Source organism: Natrix helvetica (genome assembly GCF_964273705.1).
Source record: "Natrix helvetica genome assembly, chromosome: 1".
NCBI lineage: Eukaryota > Metazoa > Chordata > Lepidosauria > Squamata > Natricidae > Natrix > Natrix helvetica.
The window spans coordinates 120,759,638-120,786,737 of NC_138548.1; the positions used below are offsets into that span (position 1 = coordinate 120,759,638).

The following is a 27,100-nucleotide window of genomic DNA, read 5'->3' on the forward strand; positions in this document are numbered from 1 at the left end:
CAATAATTGAAAAGAAAAAAGCATGGTTCATTGACATTGCAATACCTGGTGATGCACAAATTGAAGATAAACAGCAAGAAAAAATCACAAAATACCAGGACTTGCAAATTGAGGTTGAGCGACTATGGAAAACCCCTTGGAGCAATACCTAAAGGGCTACCTCGCTATTTGAAAATTCTAAATTTACCTGACTTGAACATTCTGACTCTACAAAAAAACACCCTACTTGGAACAACTTATATCCTCTGACGTTACCTTAACAGTTCCTAGGTCCTTGGTTAGGACTCGAGCTGTTGAGTTACCAACCAACCCCAAAGACTGTGACTCTCACCAAAGATTACATAATAATAATAATAAGTCAAAGAAAAATAACTCAAAAAAATCATGAAATACCGCGACCTGGCCATTGAAACTACACAATTATGGATGAAACCCATTGTCATTGGGGCACTTGGTTCCTGTTGTGGCCCAGCAGCGGCGGGCTAAGCTGTTGGTGGAATCTGACAGCGATGAACATTATGGGACTGTCCTGGAGGCTGAGGAAGACTCTCGGGGGTGTTCGGAGTCAGAGCAGGGACTAGAGAGGCATGTTGGCTACCAGGTGGCATCTGAGTCAGGGAGCAGTGATGAGGAACAGAGGGAGGTTGTCCCTGACATACGGATGTGGAGGGATGATAGGAGGAGGCAGCAGCTGTGGAAACAGGCTCGCAGAAGAAAATAGGACTGATTGGCCCCTCCCAGAGAGCTTATAGGTGGGGCGATGGGAGGGGAAAAGCGGCAATTAAAGTAAGTAAGTAATTAAGCTTGGAAGGCCTCGGACATAAACTGAGGACCATTATCCAAGACTAAAACGTCAGGTAGACCATGGGTAGTGAAAAGGCTGTCTAAAACTGCGATGGTCACCCCAGAGGTGGTGCTATGCATCGGAAAGAGTTCGACCCATTTAGACAGGGCATCTACGACAATGAAAAACTTCTGGCCCGCAATGGGACCCATGAAGTCTACCTGGAACCGACTCCACGGAGCCATGGGACTTCCCAGTCCCTGTAGGGCACAGCGGGAGATGCCGGACGGACCCTCTGACAGGGGGAGCTGTGTTACACCCAACTTGTGATATCGGCATCCATGGAAGGCCCCCAAACATAGCTGCGGCTGAGGGCCTTCATGTGCACTATGCCCGGATGACCCTCATGGAGATGGATCAGGATGGAATGCCTCAATGCAGCAGGGACCACAACACGGGAGCCCCAGAGGAGGCAGCCTTGCATGATGGATAATTCCTCCCGACAGTTAAAGTAAGGGAGGAATTGAGAGTTCCTAGGGTCTGGAGGCCAGCCTCTACGCACCGCATCCAGCACTCTGGAGAGGACAGGGTCCTTCAGCGAGAACTGGGCAATGTCGGTTGCTGACACAGGGAAGTTCAGTTCATCAATCAGAGAGATGGACATAGAGGGCACAGGGTTAGAGACTAACAGCGGCATGTCCCATATGCTTTCTTGGCCGGTAGGCCAAGGTATACGAGTAAGCGGCCAGGAATTCGGCCCAGCGGGACATGCACGGGGAGATAATGTCAGGCGGCCAAGGCCCAAGCCATAGCAAACATGTTCGGTCCGCAGTAGTTGAGGAAAACTCCTCATTTCCTCTCAAGGGTGAGATCAGTTAGATCATGAGCCTGAAGGCCATAGTGGAGAGATGGCGCGGGTTCACCACAGATTCTCTCATCCCCAGTTTTGTAGCCGCTACCAGCGTATTCAAGAATGAGGATGTGGCTGGTTGCAGCAGAACTATTTATTAACGTTAACTCAAGAATAACTGAACAACCCGGCAAACCCCGTCTGACAGCTATTTATATGAGAGCTGTTAGACAGGGAACCAATGGGAGGACTGTATTCTTCCCACCAGCCGGCAGGTGCGTGTCGACCAATCAGGGCTCCTTCTGTCTCCAATGGTAGCCGCTGGTCGTATCTCCGAGGACACAACACCTTTAAGGTGCTTTCGTTTCTCCTGAGGCTTTAGTGTGTCTTGTCTTGAGCGGTGGTGCTGGGTATATTCTAATTACTTGTTTACAAAATATTCTCCTTTATCAGTTCTCACCACTGTCATTTGAAGCCATTTGAGAAATCAAAAAATGGCCTCCATTTTCCCCTGGAGGGAAATGGATCTTCTTTGAGCCTTTAAATTGTTAAAATAAATTAATAATTGGCAGCTTTTGTGAATAAATCATGAGAATATTATTTATTTATTTGCTCCTCGATTAAGCTGGAGCCTTGGAGTTTTACAACAATACAGTTGTATATGAATACAGAACATAGAATGTAAGCAATATACAAATGGAACAAAAAGTAACACACAAAATAAAATCAGTCCCCAAAGGTCCTCAGGAGAAGCCAGTTCACTTCTCTTATCACTTACTAGAGCAGTGATGGCGAACCTTTTTTCTACGGCGTGCCAGAATTGCGTGCACGCTCGCTACTGCACCCCCCCCCCGCGTGCCCACTCAATTCCCCACCCAACTGCGCATGCGCACGTGACATACACACACACACACACACACACACACACACACACACACACACACAGTGCATGCACCCCTCCCCCATGCTCCGGAGGCTTTCCTGAAGTCTGGGGAAGGAAAAAATGGCCTCCCCCGCCCTTCTAGATGTCCTCTGGAAGCAGAAACAGATTCTTTGGGGCCGTTTATTGTCCTTTCCAGGGGGGCTTTCCTGAAGCCCGGCTCCTCTTCCTTCCTCGGCTGTTGGAAGAGCGCTGCGCCCGTTTCATTCTCTTTGAGAGCCGCCTTGCTTGCCCCGGCGCGAGACTAACGCTGCCGGGGAGAAATCAGCAGGAGGGGGAGAACACAAACTTCTGCTAGGGATGCCTTCTCCCCCCCTCGCCTCCCCCTGATCTCTCCCTGGCAGTGCTCGCCTCGCGCGGCAGCAAAGTGTGTGTGTGTGTAATGGGGGTCTGGCTGGGACCGATCAGCTGAGAGGCTGGCGAAGAAGCGGCGCTTGGAGGAAGAAGGCAGAGATGCTGGCTGGCATTCACTTCCCTTACTTTTTGCCGCTGCCGCCCTGGCAGGAAGGAGCATTACCACCCCCTCCCTGCTGGTTGCAGCCCAGGCCCCGCCTGCCCTTAGCTGAAAGTGGCGAGGGAGCAAGCCGCGATGAGGAGGAAGGGAAATGAGCGCTGGCCACTATCCCTGCCTTTTCGCGGCAGTGGGGAAGACTTCTTTGCCAGCCTCTCAGGTGATCGGTCCCAGCCAGACCCTGTTACACACACACAGACACACACACCGCTTGTTGCCGTGCGAGACCAGCGCTGCTGGGTAGAAATCTGGGAGGGGGAGAAGAAAACAATCTTCTGCTAGGGATGGTCTTCTCCCCCCTCTCCCCCTGATTTCTGCCCAGCAGCGCTCACCTTGCACGGCAACAAGTGGTGTGTGTGTGTGTGTGTGTGTGTGTGTGGCCGGCGCTAATTTCCCTTCCTGCTCATCGCGGCTTGCTCCCTCGCCACTTTCAGCTAAGCAGGGCAGGCGTAAGGGAAGCGAATGCCAGCCAGCATCTCTGCCTTCTTCCTCCGAGCGCCGCTTCTTCTCCAGCCTCTCAGCTGATCGGTCCCAGCCAGACCCCCATTACACACACGCACACACACACTTTGCTGCCGTGTGAGGCGAGCGCTGCCAAGGCGTCCCAGTACCAGGGCTGAAGGGGTGGCGGTGGCGAGGACGGGCGGCCAAGGGCTTCCCTCCCTCCCCACCCAAGTGGACTTCTTGCACGGCTCCAGCCTGCGGCTCTGATGAGGATCCGCGGTCCGGAGAGCTGCCGCTTCCAGTGGGATATATTCTTCTAGGCCCTTGGCGGCGTCTTTTTGCGGTTAGCTTGCCTCCCCACCAGCAGCTCCTCTGCCAGCATCCCGGCAGGAAACAAAAGCGCAACAGCCGCTGTTGGGGAAGGGAGGAAGGGGTGGCGGTCACATGTTCTCGCCACTGCCACCCCTTCGCCCCTGGTAATGGCAACTGTTGCACTGCTGCTTCCAGTCATTTTCCTGGCGTGCGCATGCGCACCGGGCGGCTCCTCTTCTGTGCACGCCAATGCACGTAAAAACCAGCTGGCTGCGAACCCGGAAGAGCAACTGGTGATGGCTCTGCGTGCCAGGAGAAATGGCTCTGCGTGCCACTTCCGGCACGCGTGCCATAGGTTCACCATCACGGTACTAGAGGATCATCCCAGTTGGTACCACCTTTCAGGTCATCTACTCCAGGACACTCATTGGGTTGTTGAGGGGCTTCCTGTCATACCTCTTGGTAGGTAGATGGGAGATCCTGAGCAGATATTCTCTGAATATGTGGATAAGGCTGGCAGATTTGATCAGGAAAGGTTACTTAGCCAGTTGCATGTTAATATATAGTTTTAAAGAATTCTCTCTCAGGACTTTGAGCTATTAAGAATTTCAGCCTGTTAGGACACTGCTAGCATCACTATTAAAAACACACAACTGGAGAATGTATTCCTCCCATCTAGAGTAACAGATGTGTCCCTGAGTACTTATTGTGTTGACTGTTCTTTTCTGTTACAGAACTGTAACTGTATGGTTACAGTTAATGTACAGTTCTGGGTTTATTTATTTATTTCCTGCTGAGTTAATTTTTGTTTCCAATCACTTTAGGCAGCACGCCTGGTCCTTTCCACTTATTTTTACTATAACTTTGTGAAGTAGGACAGACTATGGGACAGTGATGAAACTAAAAGTGACTCAGTGAATTTTGTACCCACGTCACATACGAACACGGGTCTGTACATTAACTGTAACCATACACAACCCTGGCAATTTATTCCATATCTGTTACAGACAAGATAAAGGTTTGGAAGGATGAAAGTCATCTCATCCAACTTCTTCATTCAGAGAAGATTCTCTCCGTTATACATGCATAATTTGCTCTTTCAAAGGGTAAAGATTTCCCCACTCCAGTCATGTCTAACTCTAGAGGGCGATGCTCATCTCTGTTTCTTAGCCAAGGGAGCCAGCATGGTCCAAAGAACTTTCTGTGGTCATTTGTCCAGCATGACTAATATGCAGAGGTTCACAGAAGACTTTTACCTTCCCACTGAACTGCAAGGTTGGCATCATCTTTACCTTTGCCTTATCACAACTGTATGATTAATGACATTTGAACCATCATACATTAGCTAAGCTTCATATACAACATCAGATGTATTTCATAAGTAGTGATTTCATTCAGTTAAATTTCTGTTGTGTATTAGCAGTAGCATTGACACATATAGCATTCCATAGTGCTTTACAGCACTCTCTGAGCAGTTTACAAATGTCAGCATATTGTCCCCATCAATCTGTCCTCATCATTTTACTGACCTCAGAAGGATGGAAGGCCGAGACAACCTTGAGCCAGGCAGGTTCAAACTCCTAGCTGTAGGCAGAGTTTAGCCTGCAGTACTGCACTCTAACCAATGCACCACTACAGCTTATGGAAGAATCAAATATGTACTTCAAGCTATCCTTACCTGATTCTAACCCCCATCCCTAATAGCCGGGAGGAAATTTGCGGCAGCAAGATGGCTCCATCAGCTGCTTTGGGGTAATAGCAAAATGCATCTAGATATCCAAATTATCTCTTCGACTGTCATTTTTTTCCCATAGTAAATTTGTTTCTTTTTCATCATTTACTTGATGGTGCCCCAATACTAGAGCTATTAAAGTTGAGGAGCAAAATTGTGCATTAAAATTGAGATATGCTTCTAGATTTTTTAAATATGTTTTTTATTTTATTTTTATATATAGATCAACATCAAAACATGAACGGTGAGGCATCTGGGTACCATTCATTTTGATACAAATAACAATACTAATATCAATAATATTTGTTATATTAATTAAACACATACTCTTAGTAGTAATACTTCTATTTGTATTAAGATATAAACCTTCATTATTTAATTATTCAATAGTTCTATGTATCATACTAATGCCAATTACAACATTGTTTAAGCATGTATAATAATATCTAATCTTTCAATTTAATTATTTAATTTATTATATTTAATCAGGCCATCCTTACTACTCCTAGTATAGTACTGTATACATATTGTATTAAAATCTAATTCCCTTATTTCATCTTGACAACAATCACCATATTATTTAAACATACATATTAAATCCATCTTTCAACCTCTAATCTTCCATCTATTTATTCGTTTATAATATGTATATCTTTTATTTCTACTTCTTTTAATTCTTTTAATCAGGTCCCCATTGTATTAAAGAATGAAGGGGAACCTCCCCCCAAGAAATAACATTTTCTTTCTATCCATCATCTCTTGCCCATTTTAATATTTCAATTCTTATTTGTTGTCTGGCATACCTCCCATACTCCTCTCTTGGATCTTTGTCTCTATCTACCTCTGTATTTTTACTGTTTAATCTAAGTATTCCTCCCGTCTCTATCGTCTTATACTGTCAAGCCTCCAGGCTATCTGTCCAAACCCCTATCTCTTTTTCAATGGGCTGCGGGGGGGGGGGGAGAGCGCCCATCATGGCCTCCTGCTACTTGAACAGGGAATCAGCTCATCAAAGAAGAGAAGTAAGAGTGACATCATTTTAACTGAGCTAGATTATATTCAGGATATTGCCTATAAACTTGAACCTCACAAACTGTGCAAATGTACATTTTGTACACCTATAAAATCATTGTAGGAATCAAACTTTTCACCATGTATTTATGGACAAGGAAGCAACGAATCTTTGCTAGATTCCCAAGTCAGTCATGAAGGCTGAAGAATTCTGAGAGTTGAAGTTCACAGATCATAAAGGGGTCATAATTGCCCCCACCCACCCACCCAAGTATACCCTCCCTAAAAGTAGGAATGGCTTTGATTTGGAAATTGCATGTTTACACAATTGTGAAATCTTCCAGGAGGCAGATAATGTACTTATAACTTCCCCTATTGGAGGTGGGAGCACAGTAAAAAAATGTGGTTTTGATCAATTTAAGTACCCAAACAATATGGAATATTTTAGCTATATACAAACTTCTTCTAATCTGTTTTGCAATCACAGGGATTGTGCAACTGCTACTACAGGTAGTTCTCAACTTACAACTGGTGACCATTCAAATTTACAACAGAACTGAAAAAAGTGACTCACACGTAGCAGCATCCCCATGGTCACATGATCAGAACTCAAGATGCTTGGCAACCAGCATCTACTTAGGGCACTTCTGGCATGCCAGAATCAGGGATTGCCGTTTGTGACCTTCCCAGATGGCTTTTAAAAAGTCAAATGTGGGAAACCAGATTCACTTAAGCACCATGTGAGTCACTTAACAACCAGAATAATCCACTTAACAACAGTGGCAAAAATGGTCATAAATTGGGCACAATTCACTTAAACTGCCTCACTTAGCAATGGACGTTCTGTTCCAAACTGCCGTCGTAAGTCGAAAACTGTCTGCATTGTGCCAATGATGTGTTTTATAAATAATCTGTGCTTTAATTTGGTAGCCTTTTTTCTGCAGCATCAGACCTTGTATTGAATTCCATATTTGTCACACAAAAAACAAACGTCATCTAGAGTATAAACAAAATAAACAGCCTCCATCATTCACTGTAAAGCATGTACAGTACTTCCTCATAAATACGCTGATGATTTGCAGCACAAATTCTTGCTTCTAGGAAAGAGTTATAACTATTAAGTAAAATAGAAGAACTTTTAAAACTTGCCACCATTTAATTTGGTGTTTAAAAGCTGTAATTGAAAAGGAAACAAGCAAGCTGAATGACAAAATAAAGTAATATAAAATGCATTGCTTCTCCTGAAACCTCTTTTGCCAACAATTCTCATATTTCCTTCTTGTTTTACTGAGGATTGGTATCCACGTTATCGTAAGTCGGTGGAGAAGGAAGAGGAGCAGGATTTGGCGCAGCTGCGACTGCTCCACCTCGGATGACTTGGAAAGGCATAAAAACCATAGTTGGCTGTAACAGAAAAGAACAGTCAACACAATAAGTACTCTGTTATGTCCTGGCAGCCAGCAACAATCTTTTACATACTCAGGGACACATCTGTTACTCTAGGTAGGAGGAATACATTCTCCAGTTGTGTGTTTTCAATAGTGATGCTAGAAGTGTCCTAACAGGCTGAAATTCTTAATAGCTCAAAGTCCTGAGAGAGAATTCTTTAAAACTATATATTAACATGCAACTGGCTAAGTAACCTTTCCTGATCAAATCTGCCAGTCTTATCCACATATTCAGAGAATATCTGGCTTCTCCTGAGGACCTTCGGGGACTGATTTTATTTTGTGTGTTACTTTTTGTTCCATTTATATATTGCTTATATTTTATGTTCTGTATTCGTATACACCTGTATTGTTGTAAACCTCCAAGGCTCCAACTTAATTGAGGAGCAAATAAATAAATAATATTCTCATGATTTATTTACAAAAGCTGCCATGTTATTAACTTCTTTTAACAATTTAAAGGCCTGAAGAAGATCCATTTCCCTCCAGGGGAGAATGGAGGTCATTTTTTGATTTCTCAAATGGCTTCAAATGACAGTGGTGAGAACTGACAAAGGAGAATATTTGTAGCTCAGGGTTTAAATGTTGGTCTCTGAGCTTGCCTGTTTCTTTGCAGACGTTTTATGATCCAAATAATAAACTGGCACTGATGATCCAAAAGTGTTTTTTACAAGATGCAACTGCACTTTCTGGTTTTTCTTTGAAGACTTTTCACTTCTCATCCAAGAAGCTTCTTCAGCTTCTTTGGGACAACCATGACCTGGATGACTGAGAATATCCATATGGACTGCACTGATGATGTTATCGAATTTGAGTAATGCAACTTCTGCAAGAAAGCATCCAAACTAGAGAGCAACATTTTTTTAAAAAAATGAAAAAGGCCTATTTTTTTCTTCAAATCAATGGACGTATTCTGGAAAAATGGGATCAAGTGACAGAACCTTTAAATTAATATAGTCACACTACTTAAAGTAAATATATGCATTTAGAATTGAGCCCTCTTGAATGAGGACATGAATTTCTGCATCACGGAATTATAAAGGGACGACAGAAACTGTGTTGTATTCATGACATTCACTCTACAGCAAAACAGAAGCTGGGGAGAAAATTGGATCATCTAATTATTCATATGCAGAAGCAAATAAACTACAGGGTGTTGGATCAAAATTCAAGCCTCTCCCAGTTTAAAATATTACTGGGTAACCTGAGTAACCAACCTCACTTAATAAAAAAGAAACAAGCAAAAGGTGAGGTTAGGTGGAGTTAAATATAAAGAAGAAAAATGGACAATTTTATTTACATTCTTTTAACAATGAGAACTGAGAGAGCTATTATCGGAGTATCAAATAGTTACCTGGCCATCAATACCGCAAGCTGCCTGGCACCCAAAGTGAGCCAGGGAAACAGCGATGCAAAATTCCAGCACGCTGAACAAGAGCAGCACACAGGAGATGCCATAACCGACACCCTGTAGAGTAGGAAGACAAGTGGAAAGATAGTTGTAATCTGATGAGAAATTAATGTAATGGTGTGTATTGGGAGGAACAATTGCAAGAAGGGATGAGGAGATGGAGGTGGCAGGGAAATCTGGTATAGATTTCAACATGTGCAGCTGTATTATATGCTATATAGAATTCTGAAGTATTCCTTATTTACCTTATTTACCAAAACATATTTATCACTTTTTAAATAAAAATAATCCCCTCCCCACCAAAAAGAAAGAAACTGGAGAGGGAAAAGAAATCTATAAAGTCATATGCATGATCATAAGGTTGCTTGCCCTTATTTAACACATATATGTATATTGAAAAAATTCAAATGAAATAGAACACATCTCATTGGGACTGAGACTTATTCAAGGAAAATTTCAAAGAAAAGTCAAAGGGCATGGAATATCCCTTCTGGATTCTGCACGTGAAGCCAAAATGTAAAACAAGATTGGTTTACTTACTTGTAAATGGTAAATGGCATATTGATTGATATAGCTCCAAGAAGCACCGTAGATTATCAGCTCGGATAGGTACAGAAATATACCAACTAATGCCATTATAGCACATGTGATGTTCATTCCTACACTGGATTTCACCTGAAACAGCAATACACCAGAAGGAGAGAAAATGCAATTACAGTGTCAGCGTAAGTCTTACTAAATGGAAAGCATAAAAACAATTATCCCCAACTATGGTAAAAACAGTGACAGAATTCAATCTATGTGTGTGTGTTCAATGACCAGTGGTGAAACCAGACAACCTCCACTAAGATCATAGCAATCAACAACACATTTCCCCACAGTGGAAATGCAAATGCCACAATTCATTTGAAGACCTTTCACTGTCAAATTCCTTCTTTCTGTTTCTGGATGTCAATCTCCATTGAAGGCCAGTGATTAACAGTGACAGGAAAAATGGTACAACTTTTTCACCCCATAACACTTTGCTTAAAGAAATCCCAGACAATTTATAGTAAGACATGACATTCTCTAAGCATTAAATGTTAATGTTAAATGCTCTTTTAACTATAAAACACTACACAGAGGCTACAAGAGAGATGGGAATGGAGAAACCCTTGGAGCCAATAGTGAGGATTGTGAACATTTAAAAATGGCTCTCTTTTTAATTCTCCCCTGTCAGGAATGTAGTATTTTTCTACCTGGGTGGGGTTTTTTCTTCTCTTGAATCCCACACTGTGCCCTTTGCAAAACAAAAACATTTCTGTGTTGCCACGAACACATTTTAAATCAATGGGGGGGGGGGGGAGAGAAAGCAAGCCCTTTGCAGGAGGACTACCATCAACTCTCCCTTTGATTCCCAGGAGGATTCCCACACTTGTTCCATACTTTCACTCCTAACATGCTGAGCTGCTTCCTAATGTTGCTTTCATGTAGGAATACTTTTGAAACAGGAACCTCTATTAAGATGGAGGAAGAGGAGGAGGAATGATGTTAATGAAGATGATGATGATGATGATGATGATGATGATGATGATGATGATGATGGAAGTTTGCTTCAACACTAGGGCATGCAAGAAGACACCTCTACTCAGCACTCTCAATAGTAATAGCACTTAGACTTATATACTGCTACACAATGCTTTTACAACCCTCTCTAAGCAGTTTACAGAGTTGGCCTATTGCTCCCAACAATCTGGATCCTCATTTTACCCACCTCGGAAGGATGGAAGGCTGAGTCAACCTTGAACCTGGTGAGATTCGATCTGCCATATTTCAGGCAGCAGCAGTCAGCAGAACTTGCCTGCAGTACTGCATTCTGACCACTGTGCCACCGCAACTCACAATTACTAGTAGCAACTAAGGAAGCTCTGGTAGAACAAGCACCCATATTATGATCATTGACTCTCTCAGGCTTCTCTCATTTTCTTCACAGGACCTGGAGTGTTGCAGGTTGCACCTCAGGAAGGGAACTTGGCAGAAATCCCATCGCAAAATGGGGACCAGGGGAGGCTCAAATTCTGGATGGCTGAACATTGTCTACTGTTGACATAGAACTTTCAGTGGAAGCAAGGCTTGGAAGCAAAAGTTCATCAAAGAAGGAAGATGGGGTGGGGAGTTTTTGAGTTTGTTTTTCTTTCCCAAATGTTGATTTAAGACTAAGTAGTATCTGAAGAGAATTGGCACAATAAAAAATCCTCAGTGCTTACAAAGAAACAGCATAAAAAGAAATTCAAATGCTACACAGGTTTCTCACCAAACCGTGACTTGAACTGTTCGCAGCTGCTACACAAAGTGATCCAGAAGAAATAAACTATGGAAAAGGAAAAGGAAAAACAAATGATTGTAGTCATTGAAAAATCAAAAACATTGAAAAAACCATTTATAAAAGCAAACAGGACTTTTATAAGTATCTATTAGCCATTACTGCCATGGGCCATGACTCAACAAAAAAATTCACATACTTACGAATAACCCTCCCCAAAAGGGGTAACCTCCAATTGCAGACAAGGGGCGATAATAAGAATAAGAAGGATAAGGAGAACGATGATAAAAAGAAGAATAAGAACGAATTGAAGCAAGGGAGACAGCCCCAAAGCCGATGTGGATCAGCCCAATCAATATTTGGACAGCCTGTGGAAGGAAAACACGCAAAGTAAGACAACTTTGTTCGCTGAATCTGAGAAAAACATTCTTATTTGTTAACACCCCGGGAAAGGCATCACTTTATATCCATCTTTGAAAGATCCCCCAAAGATGTTGGGGCTTCTCAGCTTCCAGGGCAGGTGTTAACCCAAGGCCTGGTTTCCTATGGGGAAAAATCCAAATGGGGAGAAAGGAAAGATTGGGACACTGTTGTCACTATGTACCAGACATTTACTCCAGATTATGATCTAGTTTGACCCTCAGTGGGGCTGCTTTTGCCAGGAAGAAGGTTTGTAAGAATATGTAAGATAGATATTCAAGAGAAAAAAGACACCTTTCGCTACAGACTCCTCTGCAGGAGGAAGTTGATCATGGTAATAAGCCCAAAGTGACTTCAACCGACTTGGGCTGCAGCCAATCCATGACCAGGTTCTTCTGGAGAAATGCCCAACAGTTGCACTTCTCAGAGGGAAGGGAGAAAGAGAGATCTGGCTGAAACCTTGGCTGAGCTCCACTTTCTCAGTTAAAGAGCAAAGCAAAAGAAATTCATATCGGAGTTGGAATGTTTTCCAGAGACATGAATGAAACCACCAGGAAGAACAGAGGTTTCTGGAGTATATTCCAGAACCAGACAACAGCCAAGTCAAGTTCTAGAACTTCAAGATGGGGCACTCAGGTCTCTACGTAGCTCTAAAACCTTAATGGATTCAAACAGGGACATAGCAACTCATGCCTACCCCAAGCACTTTGGGCTCAGCCTTGAGGAATCTCTCCAAAGGACTGTTTTCTGGGACTTGTTGAGGAGCTCTGGTGGGAATTTGCTGAGCTCCATACTGGGGATATGGAGTTGCTCCAGATGCCTGAAGGGCAACACTGGACAATCCAGGAGCCGTTTGGATTATAGTTGCTCCATTAGAGGGGATGAAAACTGTGGTTTCACTGGCCATTCTTGCTGGAAGGGATGCCACAGCTAAGTTACCTGCAAACAAACAAGTGAGGAAAAGTTAATGTCTTAACATCAAGGAGGCAAATTCTGGCCCTTCTCCTTAATGTCACTTTATGAGATAATATTTGCCTGCAGTAAAACTGAAGATGATTTCCAGAAGGCTTCGGGGAGCAGGATAGTAAAAACATACAACTTCCTCAGGGATAGAAATCCTTCCTTTCCTCACCTTTCAGCCAGAACCAAAGAAGCTTCTTGCTTGAGAAGTGAAATATTTTCAAAGAAAAAACCAAGAAAGTCCAATTGCCTTTTGAAAAGCATCTTTGGGACAGGGTTGATTTTGAATCTCCATGGACAGCAGTTGAGAAAAAGTTAATCAGAACACGGGGAACATAACATTTTTCAATGCAAAGGGTCTTTTTCTGATCTTAGCACTACCTCAGATCCCCCAGCTAAATGGCATTTCCATTTGGACAAGGTTTTATTGTACCTGCCCTCCTTTCCTGTTACTGGGAGATGGATCTAAAGGCATCAGGCATGGATGATCATATTGATTGCCATTTTTCAGGAAGGTCATACCGATTTGAACATAAGTTACTGTGAAGGACACAAGAGCAGGATCTGTATCCCACCTTTGCTTCACGGATGAGGTGAGGCTTCTTGTCAGAACACAATTGGACCCTGGGTTTCCTAACAAAACAACCCCAGAAAAAAGTGAAGCAATTCAGTAAAGTCCTACATCTAGTAACTCTCCGGTTTTGAAAACTTTGACCAAAGGGCCAGAATTAATCCCACTAGTTAGGATTTGTACAGACCTTAAGAGAAAGCTTCTTCCTTCTTGAGCTGTATTAATTGGAAGTCAAAGTTAAGCAAAACCCGACCCATCCACCCTCCACTTTGAACGATGAACTTCAAATATTGAATCTCGGTAAATTTATATGGCGCCTTTGCGCCTATTGGGCACTTCCATCAGGGCAAGATTGATTGCAAACTCTTCCGTCCGCTAATTCTGCCCTGAAATTCTCTCGTCTACGGGGGCTGCGGGGCTGCGGGGCTGAGAAGACCGCGGGTGAATGGCTGCGGGGGAGAAGCGGCAGGCACGGGATGGTCCACATATTAATTCTATGCTATTTTGTAAAAAAGTAATCAGAATATACTCACGACCACCGCTCAAGACGAGACACACCTAAGCCTCAGGGGAAACGAAAGTAACACAACATGAAGAAGTGGAGGGCGGGGCTTGTTCACCTACTAAAAGTGGGGTTTACCCATCTTAATCGAAGACTCCGGAAAAAACATCTTTCTTGCCCCTTTAACTGTTGCAACAAATAACAGTTTTGGGCCAGGAACCTTCTGCGCGTTCAGGGATGAGAAGAAAACTCACCAAGATTATAAACTCCTCTTATTTCCAGGCTAAAACAAATCACTGAAATCAAACTTATCCATGACATTTATTTATTTGTTTGTTTGTTTGTTTGTTTGTTTGTTCGTTCGTTCGTTCATTCATTCATTTAACAATAAGTACAAATAAACAAGTATGAAAACACATGGAAAATGGCACAACTAAATGGATATAAGTAAGAAAAACATATAAATGGGACAGTAGGACAGGGACGGTAGGCAGGCTGGTGACCTTATGCACGCCCCACTTCTCCCGCTTCTCTCTTTCTCCCAAAGTAACCAAGTCCCGCGCTTGAAGCGACCCGTTTTCAACCCCTCGGAATCGCCAGACAGAAAAAACAAGGGGACGCGCATTGCGATCACAGCTTCCCTGTCCGTCACACAGACACAGACACAGACAAAGACAAACACACACACACACACACACACACACCGAGCTCGTTAAGTGGCCTTGTCCAGCTGTCGGTTTTCCTCTTTTAGTGGTGCAATGGTTAGAATAGAGTATTGCACATTCATTCTACCCACAGCCTGGAGTTCAATCCTGATGGGTTTGAGGTTGACTAGCCTTCCATCCTTCCAAGGTCAATAAAATGAGGACCCAGATTGTTGGAAGCAATAGGTTGACATTGTAATCTTAGCAGAGATGCTCTAAAGAAGTATCGGGTGGTATATAAGTCTAAGTGCTATTGCTAAATGTCTATGGAGATTCTCAGCCATCCAGGACATCCAGGCTTTTTCATAAGACAACTGGAATCTCTTGCTATTGCTATTAAGGATGCAGGGTTTACATGTAATTGACAACATTGGATCCCCCTTGCATTAGGACTACTGGAGTCTATGCTCTTTGGAAACCTCTTCTGAAGGCAGATTTCAACAGGTGACTTGATTAACTTTATTGGCCCCAAAGGCTTAGGAGATTTAGAACTGAGTAGAATTTGTATGGAAGATTGCTTGGAAGGATATACAGAGTAGTTAAAGAAATGCCACAGGACAGGAAACTACCTGGATTTGCTCATGTAGGCACCAAGTGTCATCTTGGGCTTGAAGGACACATTATATTTTCAATGGGATGTTAGGGCAAAGGAGGCATGGATTCCACATGGATTTCCCTTCCTCTGCTCTACCTGACTAAAATTAAGTGTTGTAAAGCAGCTATGAGGATCTGAGGAAAGCATTTAGCTCCTAGCCAACCCCCTCCCTCCTTGATTGCAAGTTTTAATAATAGAAGAAAGATGGTAAAGTAATGTCAATCAGTTCAGGTCTTAGTAGATCCAAGACATTTAGATGAGCTGATTGGACATTGTACATTCGGTTCATTTTATGGGGATTGGTCCATATATCAGTGAAAGTAGAAAACACCCTGGTTCTTCCTTGTATCTATCTTTTCTGGTGACCAATTAGGTTTCATGTGGATTTTATAAAAAATAAAGTTTTATCAGGTTCCAACTGGACTAAGTCTGAGTTTCTGTATAGAGTTTGCCTTCTGTTGTGGACAAGGTTTTATAGAGAGAGATAGGAAATACAGGCTGAATTAGCACCTGTGGGATTTTTGATGGAGAAATTTATAAAATCACTTTTAAATCCACTTCACAAATGACCATTATTTTTTAAAAAAAATAATTGTTTGTTGTAGGCCCAAGAAGAAAGAAAAAAAGAAAGAACAAGAGATTACAACAACAATTTGATTGACAGCATCCTGAATTAAAACAAAACAAAACTTATCCTAAGAGGGGGGAAACAATATTAAATCCTTTGATCTCAACTACATTTGTATCAGCAAGTCAAGAATGGATTCTCTTCTGGAATAATGGAAAAATTGTAGGAGGAAGCAGGACTAATAAAATGCACTTCCAAGCTTTAGAACTACCGTATTTTTCGGACTATAAGATGCACTAAGATTTTGAAAAGGTAAGTAAGAAAAAAAGTTTTTATCCTCCCCGGCTCCCAGGAGCACTCTGCAGGCTTCAGCAGGGTTTGTGGGAAGGGGAAAATGCCCCCGGGTTTTTTTGCAAAACGGGGGCATTTTTCCCTTTCCCCAGTCGTGCTGAAGCCTGCAGACTGCTTCTGAGGGTTGGAGGAAGGGAAAAATGCCTCTGTTTTTGTGAACAACAGTTCATTTTCACCCATTTTTCTCAAAAATGGAATGTTGGAGTGGGTCTTCGAGAGGTTAAAAATGGCTGTAAAAATGGGTGTATAATACGCACCAACATTTCCATGCTCTTTTAGGGGGGGAAAGGTACGCCTTATACTCAGAAAAATACTGGTAATTCTCTTTTTGGGAATTGCCCTCCGGTTGAAAGTTTTTTTTTGTGTGTATAAAGTTTTTTATTTTTATTTTCAAATTCATTCTTAGATATACATTCTTATAATTATTATTTAACATATGTCAATTCATATCATTTTTCCACCTGTATATTTACATTTTAATATTTTCCCCTTCCCCTATATTAATCATGTATCGTCTGAGATATTCATTTCATGTTTTGTCCCTTTTTCTTTCTATTTATACCTTTGTTCAAACCACTCGTAAAATCGCCCCCCATGTCCTGTAGTACACTGATTCCTCTTTGTCCTTTATTCTCAATGTCAACCTGTTCACTTCTGCGCAATCTAATATCTTCTTTATTACTTCCCATTCTGATGGGATTTTGTCTGCTTTCCAGTTTTATACAAATACAATTCTGGCTGCAGTTATTATCTGTACAATCAAATATGAATCCTCGTTACTGTATTTCTCAATACAATACCCAATAAAAACATCTCTGGCTTAAACTCTACAGGTTTATGTAGCATTTCTCTAACCACGTTTGTATTTTAACCCAATAGCTTTTTGCATCCCACACGTCCACCACGCATGTTCCTGGCAATTGGTGACATTTCCAACATTTAGCTGATTTATCCTTAAACATTTTTGCTAATCTTTCAGGTGTCTTGTGCCATCTATAAAACATTTTATATAAATTCTCTTTATATGCTGTCGCCATTGTCAGATTATAATTCCTTTTCCATAGTTGTTGCCATTTTTCTAGTTCTATTGTATATCCAAAGTTTTTTGCCCCTTATCATTGTTTCTTTGACCTCTTCTTTGTCTAGGTATATTCTAAGTAAGTAACGGTAGAATTTTTCAATCATTTTTTCATCTGTTCCCATGAGTATCCTATCTAATTCTGAGTTTTCCATATTAAAACCATACTCTTTAGCATCTTTCCCATATCTTGTTTGTATTTGAATTTATTTAAACCATCCTATATCAATCCCTTGTTCTTCTAATTCTTTCTTCTGTTTTAGTTATCTCTGCACTGTTAATATATCTTTGTACCTAATAACCTTTTTCATGCTACTAGTATTCAGATGTGCCAGAGCCTCTACCATTGAAAGCCACATTGGTACTTCCATATATTGTTTTTCTGTTACTTTTTCCCATACTGTGTATAAACCATTTCTTACATAGTGCCTCTGAAACCGGGGTGGGTTGCTCCTGGTTCTAACCAGTTTGGTAGAAGAGGTTCCTCAAATCTACTGTACTTTTTAGAACCGGTTGGTATGGTGGGACAGTCTGAAAGTAACCATGTAATCTATTTTTCCCATACCACAAAATGCGTGCCAACCCAGTTGCATAGTGTCCCTCCAAGGATAATAACCTTGCATTTCTTAGTAGTATCCATTCTTTTATCCATATTATAGCTGCCGCTTGATAGTATAATTCCCAGTTCTGTACACCAAATTCACCTCTAATCCTAGAATCTTGTAGCATTCTTATATTAATTCTCACTTTCTTTCCTTGCCAAATATATTTTCCTATTATTTTATTTAGTTTTTCGAAGTATTTTTTCCCAGTTTTATCGATATTGTTTGGAATAAAAATAATATTCTTGGTAATATATTCACCTTAATTACCGCTATTCTTCCCATTAATGATAGATGTAAAGTTTTTCCATTTCTCTATATCCATTTCAATTTGATTTCTTAGTTTATAATAATTATCTTCCTTAATAGTTACACATCTTGAGGCCAAGTGTATTCCCAAATATTTCACTTTTTTTTACTATTTGAATATCTAATTTATCTGTTATTTCCCTTTTCTGTTTTTCTGTTATATTTTTCACTAAATTTTTTGTTTTGTCTTTATTAATTTTTAATCCTGCCATTCCTCCATATTCTTCTATTTCTTCTAGTAGTCATGGACCTGTTCCTATTGGATCTTCAATAATAAATACCAAATCATCTGCAAATGCTTGCAATTTATATTCTTCCCTTTTAACATTCATTTCTTTTATATCTTTATCTTGTCTTATCTTTCTGTTCAAAACTTCTAGTGTCAATATGAATAATAGTGGAGATAGTGGGCACCCTTGCCTGGTCCCTTTTCTAATTGGCATTTTTTCTGTCATACCTCCATTTACCATCACATTATCCTGTTGTTCTTTATAAATAGTTTTAACCATATTTATAAATCCCTCCCCAAAGTCCATCATTTGCAGTTGCATTATCATGAATTTCCAGTTAACATTATCAAAAGATTATTATGCATCCAAAAATAACAATGCCATTTGTTTCCCAGGGTGTACTTCATAATATTCTAATACATTCGATATAATTTGCATATTATTTCTAATTTGTCTCTTGGGTAAAAACCATTTTGATCTGAGTGTATAAATTCACTTAACAGTCTTTTAAGTCTTTCCGCCATTATTGATGCAAACATTTTATAATCCACATTTAATGAAGAGATTGATCTATAGTTCTTTATTTGCTGCAAGTCTGTTTCTTCTTTTGGGATAAGAGTTATATAGGCCTCCGACCAAGAATCCAGTATTTTTGCTTTCAGTAACACCTCTTTGAATACTTCTAGTGCGTCTTATAGTTCTAAAAATATGGTATATGGTCCAAATCTTCCTTCTCTGAAAATCACAACCTTCCATCATTAAATTATAATTGAAATATGTACAAATTAATGAAAAAAATAGAGGCCATAATCATACGGGAAGCTGAAAACTTGTGAGATCACATTTGACCACTGAAATCTCACGAGAGATTGCAAACTCAGGTATCAGCTTTTTTAACATTAAGGTAAAGGTAAAGGTTCCCCTCGCACATATGTGCTAGATGTTCCTGACTCTAGGGGACGGTGCTCATCTCCGTTTCAAAGCCGAAGAGCCAGCACTGTCCAAAGACATCTCCGTGGTCATGTGGCCAGCATGACTAAACACCAAAGGAGCACGGAACGTTGTTATCTTCCCACCAAAGGTGGTCCCTATTTTTCTACTTGCATTTTTACATGCTTTTGAACTGCTAGGTTGGCAGAACAGCCTTTCATTTTTAAACAATTTTAAACAATATTTTTTTAACAATAACATTTTTAAAAAATCAATTTCATTTTCATTTCAGATGTAGCAATTGACATTTTGATATGGGTTGATAAATGCCGAGATGTTGTCTCTCCCTGCATTAGAAGCCATCAATGGAAAATAACATTAACATAGATGGTGAGAGAATGATATTTTTCACTAAGCTCTCATTCAAGTCGATCGATTGAACCAGCTGACATATCCTGAGCATGTTTCATATCCTTTCCTTCATGGAATGCTGTGTCTACAGGCTCTACAATTTTGTTTGACTCTGACAGAAAGACCACTGAGCAGAAACCTGGTCCCAAGGAATGCCTCACAGGGTGACCTGCCCATTGGGCCTTTTCTCTTCTATCCAGGGCTGACAGAAAGGTCATTGTAGAGAGGGATGGTCACAAAGAATTCCCTTCCTAGAGCAACCAGCCTGTCAATCAGACAGAAACAGAGCCGACCCACAGAGCAACTGGCCTGCTGGGAAATTAAAACTGTGCTGAAAGGAGACAGATACACAGCAGTTTTGCTTTGGTTTTTTTGCTTTTATGCACTTTTGGTGGGGCTGATCTTCTGGGATCATGTCTGTCTACCATCACAACCAGGGTGTGTTCTGGCAGGCACTGCCAGTTTGCTCGTGGGCACATTGCACACACATGCACACTTAAATAAAAATTGTTCTGCGCATGTGCAGAAGCAAAAAACAAGATGGCAGCTCCTATGGCATCTCCCGGAGAACCGGTTCGGGGGACGTGGCAGGTCTGGGTCACTGCTGAACCCATCACTGATCACAACCGCAGATGCCTCCGGATGGAAGTCAAGAACCATGCTATCAGTGAAGCAATGCAGATTGTGTGTATAACAAGGGCTGTGATAAGGGAAGTTGTAAAACATGATTTCCACCTTGAATGAGAGAAAGCCAATGGTAGCTGCCCTCAGCTATGGAATGGAAATGAGAGGGAGGCTGTATCATGCAGATGAGTCCTTAAAGAATGGCTTCAAGAAGCTTTTGAGGCAAAATCAGGAGGCTGTGTGGATATGCTCATTCTCACCTTAAGCAATCTCCTTCTGCTCAGGAGGAGGCAGAGTGTCTTCCAGCACTCAAGCTACAAGCACTCCTCATTTAACAAGCGTTTCTGTCACCAAAGGCTTCAGTGAGGCCTGCGCTCATACGTGGGAGTTGTGTGTGCATGCACTGGGGTGGGGAGGGCAGTGCATTATGGGTGGGCACCCTTTTGGCACCTGAGCAGAAAAACATTCACCATCACTGTCTTAGTGCTTAATAAACATCGTTTTGTCTGGGTATTTAATTTGCTTAACAATACATATTACATCTCCACCCTTTTTCCACCCACTGATAAAAAAGATTCCATGTTTGATAATATTCTGTATCTTCTTTCTGTTTAATTTTTAATGTCAGTCTGTCCATTTCTGCACAGTCTAGATCATCTTAATTATTTCTTCATCCGGTGGTATTTCTTCATTTTTCTAGCATTGCACAAATAAAATTCTCGCTGCTGCCAAGATATGCAATATTAAATACATATTTTTCTTATCATGTTTACCAGATATTATACCGAATAAGAATAGTTCAGGTTTAAGATCTACATGCTTTCCTATCATATTTTCTAGCCATTTTTGTATTTTTTCCCAAAACAATTTGCTTTACCATAAGTCCACCACATATTATATTATGTGCCCGTTTATTTTATTACATTTCCAACATTTACTAGACATATTTTTAAACATTTTAGCTAACCTAGCCAGTGGTAAGTGCCATCTATCAAATATTTTATATAAGTTTTCATTATAGGAGGTACTACAAGGGGGAGAAATTATCCAAATATTTTGGACCCAAGCAAAGCACCAAGTTGCATCTGTGATACAAGCCTCATATCCTAGAACCAAAGCTGTAGAAAAGCTTGCTGGAAGCCTTGAGTATCAGTTCTTGTCTTATTCCAATCCCCCGTCTTCTTCCATCCGAAGCCATCTGCTTTACTGTACTATTGTAGGCATGGCACTGATTAAGATATAAGTTATTACCTCTATCCCTATTCAAGCAGAATGAGGAATCAACATAAATCATAAAGAAATTGTTATCTACAGAAGATCTTTGCAAACATAAACACACCTGAGAAGTGGTCTTGAATCCCTCTGCCTTAATTTAAATCTGGGAACACTTTGCTCAAAGAGAATGATTATAAGTCTGCCCCCAGGGGTTGATTTGTCCAAAGGAGGTGGGGGGGGCAACTCCAGTTGGATTAGGCATCTATTCATCTTTATAGGGCTTAGTTAGCAATGAAAGGGATATTCAGAAGCGCCCTATTAATCTTGCAGAAATTACAGAGTGGAACCCTGGATCAAATGGAATCCTGTTCCTTCCATTCATTTGACTCCTATACATCTATAAGAATATTTCTCAACACATTTCTTCTAAACTGCACCCACTGAATCTACCCACAAAACAAAGCATAAGAAAGGAAATAGGGTGACATCAATTCAGCTGTGGCTAGATTCAGGATGTAACCAGTTGAATTTGTTTTCCTTACTAAGTTCATTTCTGAGCTGCAATGAAAATGAAAACAAGCAGTTGCATGAATTAAGTTCTTTATTTTCCACCCAAGAGCAACTACAGCAAGTAGGCAGTTGTTAGATAGGCAGTTGTAAAGCCCCCGCTCCATCCAACACGGTTGTACTTACATTATAATCAGCCTTTCTTATAGAATGCCACCCGCTACCCATCTCAGCATCCTTCCTCCCTCCTCCCTCCCTTCTTTCCTTCTTTCCTTCAGCTTATTATTCCAATGGCTGGTTTCTCAAGGAAAAGGATTTACATGACTCAGGTTAGAATGAAAGGGGTATCTTTTGCTCATTTTCTGAAGCACATTCACACATTTCAAATGAAACCCTTTTCCTTCAATTTATTGGACTCCATTCCTAACACTTACAGCACAGTTTCCAGGGTGTCAGTTCTGAGCTGCATCCAGTGAATCTCACCACAATCTCAGAAGACAGGAAGTAAGAGTGACCTCATTACAAATGTGGCTAGATTGCATTCAGGATGTTGCCTATCAACCTAAACCTCAAAACCTGGGCAAATGTACATTTTGAACGCCTGTAAAAATCATTGCAGGGGTCAAACTTTTCACCATGTAATTATTGATAAGCGAGCAACTAATCTTCTGTACATTCTGAGAGTTCAAGTTCACAGATTGTAAAGGTGTCACAGTTGGCACACACACACACAGAGACACATACCTTCTCTGAAAGTATGAATGGCTTTGATTTTGGAATTGTACATTTGCACAACTGTAAACTCTTCAAAGTTGCAGCTAATGAATGACTTTAGAGCTTCCCCTGTTGGAGAGGGAGTCAAAAAATCAAACAATGGCAATTTGCATGGAATCTGTGTTTTTGATCAGCTTAAGTGTCCTAACAATATGGAATATTTTTGGTATATGCAAACTTCTTGTAATTTGCTTTGGGATCATAGTGATTAGCCACCACTATTACATATAGTTCTCAACTTACAACTGATCATTTTGCGACCATTCAAAGTTATAACAGACTTGAAAGAAAGAGACTCATGACCAGTCCTCACACATAGCAGCATCCCCATGGTCATGTGATCAGAACTCAAGATGCTTGGCAACCAGCTTGTGTGTATGACATTTATGGCATGCCAGAGTCAGTGATTGCTGTTTGTGACCTTCCCAGCTGGATTTTAAAAGTCAGTGTGGGAAAACAGATTCACTTAGCAACCAGAATAATTCACTTAACAACAGTGCCAAAAAAGGTCATAAATCTGGCATAATTCACTTACACTGACTCACTTAGCAATGGACGTTCTGGTCCAAATTGCCTTCATAAGTCAAGAACTACCTGTATTGAGTCTGTTAAGTAGTTAAGCTCCCCGTTAGAAGAGCGAGTATGCAGAGAAGCGTAATGAGAGTGGTATGGAAGAACATGCACAAACCAGCATACAGAGACACTGAATAGTATAAAAATATAGTAGTTTACTATGTGGAAATATAGAGGTATTCAGAGTCCAGTTAATAGTCCAAGTCATACATGGTTCCGTAATTCAGTTATCAAAATAGTCAGTCTAACACACAAAGTATAGCTAAACAGTAGCAAACCACAATACCTCAAAATACACTGATCAATGTCTAACAAAACAGAGAGCTAACATCCATTCTGGTTCCCTCTTATTGCTGCTTGAGGTAACAAACCCATTACATCGCTTAAGCATTTAAAGTAACAGTAAAGTAATCATACCTTATATACATTGCCAAGCCAAGCCTAGGGTTACATCCCTAACATTCTCCCCTCTTGGGTTGTCAATGTATTTACACACAACTTCACATTCTCAATCCATAAACATCACAACATTGTTTATGTTTGATTTTAACACACAATACAGTACATAATGTAGGTTCAAGATACATTGCATAATGCATCCTTTATCACACATAGAACCTTTTATATCAACATCATCTAACTCATCAGGGTTTTTACATAATTTCCATCCATAATGGTTTACATAATTCCCATTCACTCCAGTTTTACGCTTATAAAACCCGTTTGCGTCCCCTTGCATATTTACTTGAAGGTAAATCAGTCTCGTCAAGCACTCCCAGATCCTGCAATGACTTAAACTCGCTGTTCATTTCAGTTTGCCCTACTTTTTTATCCTCAGTTGGATACGTAGTCAGCTCATGGTATGCAGCAGGTATCTTATCCACCTTACCTGCAACAGATGCCTGATACCTATCAGGTGGTGGCATTACACGCATTGACCTTCTGGGCAACTCAGGGCTTATTGGTGGACTATCCTGAACGTCCTCCTGCTTTAACACTTCCTCCTCCTGAGTAGACTACTTCCCTTCATCACACGTTTCTGGTATTCCTGATATATTATTTTGATCCACTCGGGTTTCAATTACTACCTCATCGTTGTTTATTTCCAGTTATCCCAACCAACATGCTCTAAAAACTTCGCATTTGCACTGTGATAGATCTTAATTGTCCCTAGTTCCAAGAACCTATAAGATCTATGGTTTGAGTTATAACTGTCATTGCGTTTATTTGGTTTGCCAGCTGTACCTGCATTCTCAGTTATTCTGTGCAGCAATGAACTGTCTTCTTATCAGCAAATGTTTTACTGCACATGTCATTACATCACATAACTACTTCTTCCTTCCTTTGTCTTTATGCAGGCAGGCAAAGGAGCTCTGCCAAAGATGTGATTAATTTAGTTAGTAAGTTTGTATTTTTATTTTATTTACATTAAAAGTTCTTTTATTAGATTATGCCTCGGGTTTATTTTCGCTTACTTCAAAATTATACTACAAGGAATGCCAAGATTCACACCTCATTAATTCAGGGCGGAATTCACACCCTGACACAATGGTAACACATGATGGTTGATTTATGGTTTTTCTCTTGCTTTGTTATTTTTTAAAGATAAGCGTAATGGGCTAATTTAGACAGATAATTTATAGCGACTGAGGAATGCTTCTAAGATGCCTAAGAAGAAGAAAAATAAAAAGAATTCTCTGCAAGGCATTCAGGTATTTTCAGCCTCTCCGATGAAGAGAATGAAAGTATTTTACAAAGATTTACAACCCTCGAAGCCCCGCTTGCTCCAGCAACCGGACCGGATGAAGAATCTGCTGTGGGACACAGATCTCAACAAGATAGAGCTGCTCCAGAAGATGACGTACCCAGACTGTGGTCAGTGACCCCTTCTGATTATGCATGCTCCTAAAATCTTACTGAGTTTGAAACACTCGGTGCCAGGCCAAGGCTTTCACAGCTGGAGAAATTTCACTCCCACAGAGAAGGAGATATTTCTCTGCACCTCTGAGCAAGCTATGAAAAGCTATCGTGATCACATAGAATTTTTTGAAAATGAGTTATTTCAAGCCAAAAGGGCTTATTCCATGCTCAAATCAGAGAAGAGGGATTCCCATGCTTTTCAAATTTCTGAAAACTTGCCTTCTTCTCCAAAGCCTAAGACACACCCCCTGGAGGATATTGTGTCAGGCAAATCAGAACAGAGAGATGTGCACGTGTCACAATTGCCACATGATCTCCTTTGTTCTCCAATTGCACATGCCACGCAGGCAGAAATATTACAGCCAAAAGATGTAACCATAGCACCATCCCCTGACAGAAATAATTTACTCTGACATAGTGGGTCCTTTTCCACCAACAATTGGTGATAAAAAGTATTTTCTAACAATTGTTGATAATCATTCTAGATATGTATATGTATATCCTATGAAAGAGAAATCTGAGACCTTTCAGATCTTTAAAGACTTTGCAGCTTTTGTTTCTACCCAATACCAAGTTCGCATCACCAGAATCCAGAGTGACCGTGGTGCCGAATTCATGTCTCAGCGTTTCCAGGACTGGATACATAAGAATGGAATTCTTCATCAGACATCCACTCCATACACAGCGGCTCATAACGGAGTCGCAGAACGAAGACAAGGGGTCCTACAAACCATGAAGAGTTGTCTCCTAGAAGACGCCAATCTCAGTAACATATACTGGGGTGAAGCTATCAAATATGCAAATTACATTGTCAACCGTACTTGGAGCAGTGTAATAAATCAAACTCCTTTCTTCATGATGTATGGCTACAAGCCTGATCTCAAGAACCTCCACATTTTTGGTTTATATACTATGGTGAACATTCCCTTATCTCAAAGAAGAAAAGGAGGTCCAGCAGCAAAGAGACTGAGATTTATGGGTATTGAGGATTATTCAAAATGGAGCAAATTTATTGATCCTAAACATGTAATTGTGATTTCACAATCTGCTAATTTTGAGGAAGATATTGACTGGTCCAGGATTCATTCCAATGATCCTAGAGTTTATTTTCCTAGAGACAATGTTGTAGATACCACGCAGCCTGATGACCAAGGTTCACAGGCAGATATTCCTTCTACTTCTTCACAACCTGATGTTCCATCTTCGCGAGCCGCAGATGCTGATGCTAGCGATGAATGTGAGGATGAGGACGAAGCAGAAGAATTGACTGTTGTTCCAAGATGTTCCAAGAGGGTCACAAAAGGAACTCCTCCACAGTGATATTCGTGGCAACTGACAAAAACACCCTTGCCTTTGATTTGCAATGTTACACTTCCTCCTGATACGTTCACATAAATCAAACAGCTTCCTGATTCAGAGCAAGAGAAATGGTATCAGGCAATGCAGGATGAAATGGACAGTTTAAAGAAACTTAATGTATTTACACCTGCAAAACCTCCAACAAACAAAAA

General features: G+C 40.9%; 1 protein-coding gene across 2 annotated transcripts in view; it reads right to left on the minus strand.

The window, feature by feature from the left end:
• Positions 1-5,751: 5,751 nt before the first annotated feature.
• LOC309397006 (membrane-spanning 4-domains subfamily A member 15-like) overlaps positions 5,752-27,100 on the minus strand; it is a gene marked incomplete at its 5' end in the record, with an annotated part of 37,745 nt that continues 16,396 nt past the window's right edge. Inside the window, 7 exons of one of the 2 annotated variants that reach the window (XM_081962671.1) lie at positions 5,752-7,988; positions 9,387-9,500; positions 9,984-10,118; positions 11,737-11,793; positions 11,949-12,113; positions 12,863-13,104; positions 13,884-13,917. In XM_081962671.1, coding sequence (XP_081818797.1) covers positions 7,869-7,988; positions 9,387-9,500; positions 9,984-10,118; positions 11,737-11,793; positions 11,949-12,113; positions 12,863-13,072 — 801 coding nt within the window. In that variant the 3' untranslated portion in view covers positions 5,752-7,868. Of the gene's footprint in view, positions 7,989-9,386; positions 9,501-9,983; positions 10,119-11,736; positions 11,794-11,948; positions 12,114-12,862; positions 13,105-13,883; positions 13,918-27,100 lie in introns of those variants that run through there. The other variant, XM_081962672.1, reaches the window with a different exon arrangement.